This window comes from Sphaeramia orbicularis, chromosome 4, assembly GCF_902148855.1.
Source record: "Sphaeramia orbicularis chromosome 4, fSphaOr1.1, whole genome shotgun sequence".
Taxonomy (NCBI): domain Eukaryota; kingdom Metazoa; phylum Chordata; class Actinopteri; order Kurtiformes; family Apogonidae; genus Sphaeramia; species Sphaeramia orbicularis.
Window position 1 is genome coordinate 57,166,229 of NC_043960.1, and position 11,182 is coordinate 57,177,410.

Genomic DNA, 11,182 nt, shown 5'->3' on the forward strand with positions numbered 1-11,182 from the left:
CATATGCTCAGTTTTTGGAAAAAAAAAAAAAAAAACTGATTTTCGGCAAAAACCGGAACACTTTCATCACTGTATACAGGAATCAAAGGGAGTTTTCCCAGTTCAGGAGTCGATTCACAAACATGAACCACTGACACATTCTGAACATGAGAGCATGTGAACATCCTCAGTATATTCTGACAGATGACCCCTAGAATCAGGAAAGCAGATTTAAAATTTCAAGGAAAAAAAAAAGGCAGCACATGTTTAATCTGGTTGGAATAAATTTATTTGATCTGTCTGTAAACAAGGTGATAAATCAATTTATGGCATTTCTCAGTTTTATGCATATGAAATCAGATGCATTAAAGAGACTGTATCCCAGATGTAAGAAAAAAAAAAGTAGTGAGGAAAAGAAACGAACATAAATGAGCAAACAGGACTTCAAACTGTTTGAGTACACATATCCCACAATGCCTAAGAGTGGAGATGAAGCGTTCAAAAAAAAAAAAAAAAAAAAAAAGTACAAATGAAAAGTGCCAATGAAATGAAGTGGTGAAAGTGGGCGAAACCAGTCTGACAACAGCAACAGATCTCTACGTTTATGGCACAGGATACACAGGTTCTGCAATTACAATTCAACAAAGACAACCAGAAGTGTCATGGTTCCAACCGACCCATCGCCCATTGAGTGTCATCTCTTGCTCTTTTAGAAGTGTTTTAGTTGGACGTTACAGTTAGCAGTACTGAGCATGGGCAGACCGTGCAATATCCCAGGTCAGCTGACTAGAAGAGTAGAAGGCCATTTATTCCACAGTTTTACAGTTGTCAACACAGCATGGGTTTGGACAAATGCATGGGTTTTGTCTAAACATGACAGAAATAAAAAGTAGTGACTTGAGTTTCCTTCCGGTGCTTCCACCCTTACCTCCCCTGGAGCGTCATGGGTATTTTAACCTTAGCTTTACAGTCGGATTAGTGTTCAAAACTAAAAAAAAAAAAAAAAAAGCTGTCATCCTTCATATGATTAGAAACGCCCGAGCTTCAACTACACTTGGTCCTCTAAAAACAAAAGTAGAAATTCTAACTGGACGAGCTCCAGATGGTTATATGCTGGGATGTCTACTGTCCAAAAAAATGGCAGCCTTTTAAAAAAACAATACAAGGAAAATACATGAACAGGAGCTGAAACCGAACAGGAGGAAGTGCCTGAGCCAGAGTTACTGTGGAATGTCCATGGGCTTGTGTCGCTGCAGACGCTGTGATGGTGGCATGGCGGGGCGGTGGGAGGAGCCACCGGCGTCCGGACCATCGGGTTTGTAATCGTTTAACAGAGTTGATCCCAGCGTCTCCCACACACACACCATCCCATTTAGACAACGCTTTGAGGACAGAGAGGAGGATGTGGAAGGACAGGTCAGGAGGCGTGTGTAGTGTTTCCTGTGTAGTGTCGAAAGCAAACAGGAAGTAGAGAGGGGAGGAAAAGACGATTTGGCAGACAGGAGTAGAGGAGGGAAACTAACTGGACCCAGATATGCATGTACACCCCCCTCCCCCCCAAAAGACAAAAATAGGAAGACATGATGAGCTCGTTACCACTCAAGTGCTCCAAAGGCATCGACTGCACAAGGAGGGAGTGTTTTAGACGGGTGGGGGTCGAGGACTAATAAGTAATGGGCACCATGACTGGAAGAAATGCACACTTCAATTGGATGTCAGTCTTCATTTTCCTTTTATGGCCACAATTTCTCTGGTTTAGTACAGATTTGTTATGATATCCTGTTAGCATCATGCTCACCTTTACTATGCATCAACTTATAGTGCTTAAAGGGGGGATAAGAGATCACAGCGCGAGTGGATTGTGGAAAAGGGGAAGGGGGGGGCAGGTTAGGGGAACAGGGGAGAGAAAAAAGGTAGAGAGAGAAAAGGCAGAAAAAAAGAAAAGAAAATGACTAAGTGGAAGTGGTGTGAAATGCGACAGGGTGGTAAGGGTGAGCCGCTAGGTGGCCACAACAGGCTTTAGTATCCAGACTTCCTCAGGTAATCGGCCATCTGAAATGCTTTCTTGTTGAGCTGTCCTCCATGGACACCTTCCTTCCCCATGACAAAAACCAACGCTGGAGTACACAAAGGAAAAAAAAGCAAAGAAATGAACAGACATGATGACAGCACGGCTGGAAAAGCAAAGACTGGTTTTATTGCCACCTTGTTCATATGGGTCTATACTGATGAGGTCAGGGGTCAATCTGTCCCAAAGGCTCCTGGGAGTTTAGTTTCAACTGGACTATTTGGGGGAAGTTGATAGGAATTTATTTTTATTAAGTTTTTTAGTTTTGTGTTTTTTTTGTTCTCCTTTTCATTTGTTTTCCCTCTAAACTACATCACATAAGCTATGTCAAAACTAAACTAAAACCCTGAATCCCTCAAGTATTTTGCCATCAAGTATGCCTTCTTATTCAGTCCGCCTCCATGGACCCCTTCTTTGCCCATTACCAAGACCAAGACTGGAAGAAAAGAGACAGAAGGGACATTTAGAGAAGGTGTGGACATCACAAGTAGTTAAAGTAGACAAGGACAGAGCAGACACACAAGCTGCAGGCCGACACACACACACACACACACACACACACACACAGAGCTACTAAGACACAGGCTGAGGCGGGAAATCCTCCTGAGACCCACCCCTGCATGGGAGTCCTGGACTGGACCGGTTCAACAGTTTGGCAAAAACACCGGCCACTGTTGAGGACAGGCCAATTAAAACTGAATCTGGACAAACTGTTGCACTGTGTTGGTTCTAATCTATTATTATTATTATATGAATTATTTAATGTAAAAAAGTCCAAAGTTTGTCTCAGTGGGTCTGAGGAGGACGAACAGGCTGATGTTGGATCAGTGCTGCTGGAGGCAAACGGCAGGACAGTGGACATGAAGGAGGACAGAGGACAGGACAGTGGCATTCACCACAGTCATGTGTGAACTGGGTCAGATCGACCCAGGCAGTTTAGGGTTAGTCACTGTTTTACACTGATCTGTCTGAAGACCATGGGTCTGGTGTCTTTAGGTGGACCACAGACCGGTTTGATCCACATCAGGAAATGGGACGAGTCAGAGCCAGCCCACTTCAGCCAGTCATCTACTGGAAACCAGTTTAATGAACTGCCTTTAAAACTCCACTGGCAGTTAACCCGTAGTTCAAACAGTATTTAAGGTCAGAGTTCATATTAGAACTGAAACTACCCTTTTATTTACAGATCTGGATCAAGTCTACTGGTGGACCAGAACCAGGACACAGATCCAGCAGTTCCACATGGACCCATGTCCTGTTCAACAGTGTCTGTGTTTAAACTCAATAACTGATCTGTTTAATACATGTATGAATAGGTCTGAGTAAGTACTGTCAAATGACACATGCTACAACTGAGACAAAGAACATTTAAGGGTAAAAATAGTTAAAATTCTTGCTGCGTGACACAGGGACTGAAAATTAACCTCATTTTATTGACTTTATTCAAATGTCCAAAACATGCTGTTCTCATCATAAATGGATCCGACATGAAACATAGGGCTTTAGCTCTGATGATAAACTACAACTAGGATCAATACTGGATCAAAATGTGGAAATGATCACTTTGGATGAACACAAATCTGTTGGAACACGGGGACAGGTGGGAACTGGGACAGGGGGACAGCAGTTTGGACCTTTGTTCAGTATCACAGTAAAAGACTGACTGGAACTAAAACATTACAAATATGATCCTAAACTTTTATTGAACAGACTTATTACAACTGAAGTGATATAAACAGAAAATAGCAGAGAATATTAGACTAGTAATTGGATTGGACAGAACCTTTGAATATTCATGTACTGATGGAGAATTAGTTCAACAGATTCACAGACTGAAAATATCACTGATACAAGAACAAATATTATTATTGAAGTTAACAGTGCATTTACATGTGAGTCCGAACAAATATTATTAAAGTTCATAGTGCGTTTACATATATGAGTGTGAACAAATATTAAAGTTAATAGTGCATTTTCATATTTGTCAGAACTATAACTTTACATAATCAGTTATGCCTTCTTTTCTACAAGTGATACTGAAATTTTGTAAACAGTTCCATAAAATAGAGTTCTTAAGTTAAAAAATGAGTCAATTTGATAAATAATAGGTGGAACTTGAATATATGACACTAATGTTGACTTCGGTTGGATCTGGTCCTGCTGTGACACACTGACCAACATCCCATATTAGACCCTGAAAGTAACTTTCATTTGAAATCTGCATTCTTTACTTAACACAAGTACTGTATTCAGACAAAACCAGGTAACTTCGTGGTCCAGACCACCGGTTCTGTCCAGGTGTTTGTTTTTAAGTAGCCATTTCCCCTTTACTTGTGGGTTTCATGTATATTCCACTTCCATAGTCTAGCCTATTATTTCATCTGCACTCAATATGCACCACACCAGCAGCAAAGAATAGGACTGAATGCATCGATTCACACTAATAAGCATCAGTACCAGAGCACACATGCAGATTACCAGCAGCATGCTAGTGGGACCTCTCCTCAATACATGTGAGTGTCTGAATGCAACACAATGGCAGCATGTGAGCAAAGGAATGGACTCAGACTGAGGATAGAACAAGGTGGTGTTAACTGGGAAGGAAGACGCATGCAGTTTAGGAGAGTTTTGGAAAGCAGCCTGAAGAGCACGTCCATGTGCATGTGTGTGAGCGGCCTGAGGACAGAGCAGACTGTACAGGACAGTCATTGAGTGGCTTTGGTTCTGATGATGGTAAAGAAGGAACCAACTAACTGAACTATGGAACCATCACAGTTCATTTTAGGCCAAATGTTGCATGTGCTGTTAACGTTATCATGAACAGTAATGAAAATTAAGCCAACCATGTTTAGGGTTACACATCAACAATGTACACATGTGGTCACACAGGTTTGGACCATCCCAGGTACATAAAAAGCCACATCTGAGCCCAGTCGGGTCGGTGTAGACTGAGACGCTGGCTTTCCCTTACTCGTCTTACCATGGATATTTAACTAGTACATTAAACCAACACATACTCTACATGTGTCTGTTACACACTTTTCCATCCTTACTTTCATTCTCGTGGGTCTTCAGTGTAAGGTACTTCTCCACCACATATCCACTGACTGACTCAGCACAGGCTGGCACAGTTAAGGACTAACAAATCAGGGACCCAATCCTTTTAATACAATGAAAAAAATAATCCCTGTGGAAACGCTGACAGTGTACAGGAACAGGCATCAGAAGCAGCATCAACATCTGTAGTGTTCTTCAAACCTACACAGGACTGGACCTACAGGTGCTGTGGTTTGGTACTGAGACACTTGTGTATCATTCAAGTTCCATTTGCTTTAAAACCCTCATGGTACCTTGATTCCTTACAAACAAAACACAAACTACAAGTCCAAGAGTAAGTTGTTGCCTCAGTAAAAACGGTCAAATTGGACCCAAAGAGTTTCAGACCTAGTAAGAAATGACCAGCGACAAAGTTTAATAACTAAGCATGAAGGACTTCACTGAAATCAACTAAAATAACAGTGTTTGCATATAACTGTCAAATGTATGAGAAAGTAGACATGAAAACACTTCCAATCTCAAAGTGATTCAAATTAGCTTTTCCAGTTAAACTGGGGGGAAACTCACTGGATTAGGATTCTTCTATCAACAAAAATGCCTAAATAGCTCTGTTTTCAACAAACTACAAAAGGAGTTTTCCTCAGATGTCATGGAGTGAAGTGTGCTGGTCTGGTCAAAGTGAAATCAAACGACAAATGTCAAAAAACTGTTGTTGGCAAGTGAGGGATTCAAACTACAACAATAAGGTTCGCCCTGAACCAGTAGAATGGAAATCTAAAACTCAGGAGCGACAAAAGAGACGAAAAGGAATTAACTGGAGTCTGTCAACTGGGCACTGCTAATGCAAGTGAAAGTGAACACAGCCAGGACAGTTATGACCCACTGGAAAAGAGGAACACTGACCCCTGACCAACCAAGGCTTAGTCTAACCTAAAAACTGAGTCTAACCTAAGAGACCTGCAGATCTGATTTTGGGCATATTACATTTAGGTTTCTGTCTTGTTTTTTTTATTTTGGGCGCATTACATTTGGGGTTTTTTGTCTTTTATATTTTGGGCTTATTACGTTTGTTTTAAAGCCATTTGTTACAATTTAATAAAAGTGTAAGTTTAAAAAAGGCACTATTCTTTGATGTTTGAGTGCCATGTCATATATTGAGGAAAGGTGCATTCATGGTCTACCCACATGCATGGACAACACAGAAGTTCTAAGAGAAGGTAACCTAGTGGTACAGTGTTACTGCAGACTAGGCATGGCTCTAGTACTACTACTAAAGTGTACTGTGCTAAAACCCCACCCCAGGTCTGGTGCTCACCTTTTCCAGCTCTGCCTACAGATACATTGTATGTTGGCTCTCCTCCTTGACTCTTTGTCCGGATGTCCATTGTCCAGTCACCTTCAATTTGGAGGCTGTCTCTGATAACAGAGCACTTTTTATTGCCTAAGGTCAGCCCACAGGTGAAGAAGCCCTCTCGGTCCTTTCCTATTAACACATCGATTTCTTCAGGCTGGGGAGGGAAACATTGCAGTTAGAAGATTTGTCAAACTCATTGTTTTTTTCCTCATTATGATTGTATGGATTTTGTTCATTTATTACTATATTGTCAGAGCACTGCAAAGAATGTGAAATATACCACAAATCACATAGAAACCAAGTATTCTTTCACTATGAAATCTAACAGAAAAAAATATACTGAGCATGCTGTTAAAACCTGACCTCTCTGAGGACATGAGAGCGTGGGAAAATCTAAGAGCACAGTGATGCACAAGCCCAAGTCCTGTGGTGTGGCCTTAGAACATAGAGGTTTAGAATAATACTGCAGACTTTGAAAAAGATCCTGATATTCACACAAAGGCCTGGCAAGGTTACCCGAGTTAAGGCTATGATGGATCACAATTCAGAAAAATGAGCACAGGAAGGACAGATGATGAGGCCCATTAGTAGATGGCAGGTTTGTAGTTTTATACATACATTTATCATGCTCTGTTCATATTGTCTAAATACACACTCAAGTGTATTTTGACTGGTGATCATCTTAAAATTTTGGTATGAGGATTTCACTGAATTAAAAACTATATGGAAGCAGCCAAAATCTCAAAGTGCTGACTAATAAAAGGATTATTTCCACACCTTGGATCCTTCCACTCACTACTATTGTATGTGATGCACTACACAGTGCAATTCAGGTTTAAAACAAATTTAAATTATGAGCATGGATAATGTTTGAGTTAGTCAAAAAAAAAAAAAAGGAAATTAGACTTAATTTTATACAATTAAAAAATACAACTCAGCCTTGCCATCACTCTGCAAGAGCTGCTACATTCAGTCAAGTGTGATATTCGAGAAACAGCAAGAAATGGAGTGAGGGGCTGCATGTGTTGGCAGCCCAGTGTACAATGACGATATCAAAAAGAGTAGCACAATTCAGAGTCAACTGACAAAAATCGAAGTAAAGACTATTGGTAAAGACAAATAAAGGCCAATCTTTTAATAATCAAAAAAAAATTGTAAAGCATCTTGCTTTAAAATTCTCATTCAGTGACAAACTTTTGACATGTAGCTGCATTTAAGTTTTGACTGCTCATAAAATGTAATCGACCTACATTTGTGAGAACAAGTACTTGGCTGTTCAGAAAACAGTCACTGGTTCTGAATCAAATAGAAGAGCCATCCAACCATCTGATGACAGTGTTAGTCACAGCTGTGGAAGTTCAACCAGCCACACAAACTAAGAGGCCCCAGAGAAAATTTTTCAAGGTCAGAGTCAAGCCCTTTTCAGGGTAATTTTCTACTTTTTTTTCCCCAGCCGAGCCCCTTATCACTGGAGTAAAATACACATCTACTCAGGACTTTTTTTTCTTCACTCTTTAATCACAATAAAGTACATCGTATTATGTATAAACATCTAAAATTATGTTTCATAATAGCATAAAGTTCAGAAATTAACAGAACACAAAGTTTTATCCCAAAAAAGGGAAGCCACTTGTCATCCTTCAGACACTGACACTGAGAAAACTGCACCTGGAGTCGACCTGAGAACACCTGGAAATAAACTTTTTTTGACAAAGTTGTATTTTTCCCAAACCTCTATGTAAGTAGCTTTGGCTGGACGTCTAACCCAGCAGAGTTAATATTAAAAATGAATAAATAAATAAATCACATCACAGAGTTAGAACTGCAAGCACCGAAACTAAATTCAAGCCTTTTCAAGGATTTCAAGCCCCCGTATGAACCCTCACTAAGGCCTGCAGCAGATCTCTCTAACACATGCTAACTCAACAGCCTGTGGACACTGACCACCTCCAACCGGACTTCTGCTGCAGCTTCCAGCCTCTGCTCCTGGGACTCAAACAGCCAAGAAGCCGAGGCTCTTGTGAACCCATGTGCAGAAAAAAAAAGGCGTCGCCCTTTGGTCCAGAAGTGCACAGTCATGGCACAGCAAACCCAGACCAAACCGGGCGGTAAACGGACGGGCTTCCTCTGGGCTCACAGGATGTTAGCATACCGGCTAACAGACACCTGGGCCCGGTTCGCTCCTGTTCTTCCCCTTTCACTCCATTTGTTCCTGAACTTTGTGCTGCGGTCCTGTCCGTAAAGGCCTCCCCCACATTCATTTACTGAACTAATGTGTTCATTTGGGTCTGAAACCAGGCTGGTCCACACCGGCCTCAGAAGGGCCTTCAACACACATACGGATCCAAGTTCCTCAGACGGTCATTCCGAACCGAACCGGAGGACACTCCCCAGTCGGCGGCGGACTCGGTCATGGTTGTGTTCCCGGTGCACAGCCACCAGGACGAACAACCCACCCACTGTTTACTGCATTTACGCAAGTGGAAATAGACCGCCACACAATACTGAAGTTATCGACTAATCGCTTATTTATCGGACAAAATGGTGGCTTAAAAAGCGAAATCATTTTAACTTTTACATTCGGAGGGGGGACTAAAGCAGCTGGGGAGTACGTTTTGTAATTTTAAGACTTTAAGAAAAAGTTAGCGGGACATTCCAGTTCCGTGCCACCGCAGATCCTTCACACACGTCTGCCTCGGTTTACATGAACAAATGAATAAAAACTGGGAGTGTATCCGCCATCTTGGAAGATAGGGGCGGTAGCGGCGGTGGGATTCACGGAAAGCAACTAAGAAGAAAAGACTAGACCAAATGCATGCCGAGGACGCGTGATAGGACCCCGACATTTGCGCAAATAGTGGTAGCTAATAGTGATTTTCCAAGAGGAAATGATGGGCCTGATGTAACTATGCTAACCGCTAGCGACAGATGCTAATTAATGTTAACACTTTGTAAATCAGACAAACCCTCCCCTCTGCCCAAGTATAGATATCAAGGCAATTCAACGTATATAAGGTCAAATCCCGGACGTTTATTCAGTCTGGTTTTGGTTGAAAACGGAACAAATATCTTCGTATTTTTTTCCTGCATTTTCGATTATTCAGATCCGTCTCACAGGCGAACACGACCATTTAATGCTAGCTAGCCTGTTAGCTGTTAGCGCCTTTAGCTGGAGTTTGCTCACTAGCTTTCATCTTAGGTAGAGAAACTGAAGAAAAATTCGCTTAGTGGAAACACTATGACTTGTGGTGAACCTCTGAACGGGCCTTAACTCCGTCCATGTACCAGTGTGTGATAAAAGCTGATGTGTGTGGGGAGGACCACCGGATACCATGTGTACCACTGCCCCCTGATCCTCAGTCACAAGGCCGGACGATGCAGACAAATGCACCGGTCTGCAAAATGGACACTTGCTTCTTGTCTAACAATTAACGCTGACAAAAAGATCATACTAACCGTCAAATTGGCAAAAGTACCACCGGCGAACGATGCCCAGACGTACTTGGCGTCCGTGTAGCCAACAATGGCCGCGTCCTGGCAGCTGCCGTCAGCCATCAGGTTGTCCACGTAGCTTTGCCAGGACATGTTAGTGATATTAGTTCTAAGATGAAACAAGTGCGATGGGTTCAGGTAGGTCACAGACGTGTCTTAAGCGACGAGGAAGCTGTGTTTATCGGTGTTTAATGGGCCTCCAGCGAGCAAACCCCCCCTGTTCCGTCACGTCCCGGCTTTCTTCTGGTCTGAGTAACGAAGGGAAGCCGCTGCAATCGGACAGGAGCTTGGGTGTAGTCCTCAAGAAATCAATCCGCCGAGCTGTTCTTCGCCCTCCTCGTTTTAAAATATACTGCTCGGCGGATGAATACACCGTGGTTGATCAAAATGGCAAAGGGAAACAGCCTATTTTCTTCTTCAGCACCAAAAATGGTTTTCTGTTTGCCCAGTTTGTGTTATTTTTTTCTATCTGAGCCTTTTGAGATAAACATATAAAACAGTAGAATTACAGAGATTCGGTGTAACAAATCTTTTCACTTTTTTTCAACTCTATTGAATTTTCACACTTTTAGAACATGTTCAACAGATAATGCAAACATCACATGTTCTACATGAACACACTTACACTGCACATCAGTAACACTCATGGTTATGTTGGATATCTTGATTAGGATATCTTGACAAGAAAATTTAAGAAAGGGGGATGGGGGTCCTTCCCTCATAATAATGCTAAACATTAATCCTATATCTTACCACCGGGCTACATATTGCTTTTAAAATGATAAATGTCTGCCAAATTCTATAGAGGGTATGCACGTGATGTCACCACTAGTGGAAGTCACCGCGGTTATGCCCACTGAGTGGCAGAAAGAGGGAGTAGAGTAGCAGCGTTGGCTTCAATACTGTCTAAATTTAAGAACAATATTAAATTTTAAAAAATGGAGAAGAGCTGTTGTGCAATTGATTGTATGAACAGGTTTGAAAAGCAGTCGGAGCTATCGTTTTACAGACACCGAAAGACAAAGAACAGAGAAGTAGAAGATAGATCCACAAATCCAGGAAACCAATCTAGGTTTGTGGATCCCGTTTCTTGTCAGCTAACATTAATTTATGCTGTATTTTTGAGTAAAATCAGACCTTAAATTACGTATTGTTTTGGCTAACGTTACTTCTTAGTAAAGCTCTTGCTTTCATGATCAGATCTTTCATGGTTTTTGTCTTCATTTTGTTAT

General features: G+C 41.6%; 1 protein-coding gene across 2 annotated transcripts; it reads right to left on the reverse strand.

Moving 5' to 3' along the window:
• Nucleotides 1-245: 245 nt before the first annotated feature.
• LOC115418554 (profilin-2-like) lies at nucleotides 246-10,239 on the reverse strand. Of its 2 annotated transcripts, none has more exons than XM_030133067.1 (3): nucleotides 9,915-10,234; nucleotides 6,420-6,612; nucleotides 246-2,096 (listed from the first exon to the last, which is right to left on the reverse strand). In XM_030133067.1, exons 1-3 carry the CDS (start codon nucleotides 10,041-10,043, stop codon nucleotides 1,999-2,001), a joined length of 420 nt encoding a protein of 139 aa, XP_029988927.1. In that variant the 5' UTR covers nucleotides 10,044-10,234; the 3' UTR covers nucleotides 246-1,998. The 2 variants fall into 2 exon arrangements, with proteins under 2 accessions (XP_029988927.1, XP_029988928.1); XM_030133068.1 differs by lacking the exon at nucleotides 246-2,096 and adding an exon at nucleotides 2,155-2,483 and having other exon boundaries at nucleotides 9,915-10,239.
• Between the last annotated feature and the right edge of the window lie 943 nt (nucleotides 10,240-11,182).

Bases quoted from the DNA above. Each gene is read 5' to 3' on its own strand.
- LOC115418554 (XM_030133067.1), bottom strand. From the start codon at position 10,043: ATGTCCTGGCAAAGCTACGTGGACAACCTGATGGCTGACGGCAGCTGC. The intron at 6,613-9,914 runs GTTAGTATGATC...TTCCCTCCCCAG, and splicing joins GTACTTTTGCCAATTTGACG to CCTGAAGAAATCGATGTGTT. The intron at 2,097-6,419 runs GTGAGCACCAGA...TGTGTACTCCAG, and splicing joins TGTAGGCAGAGCTGGAAAAG to CGTTGGTTTTTGTCATGGGG.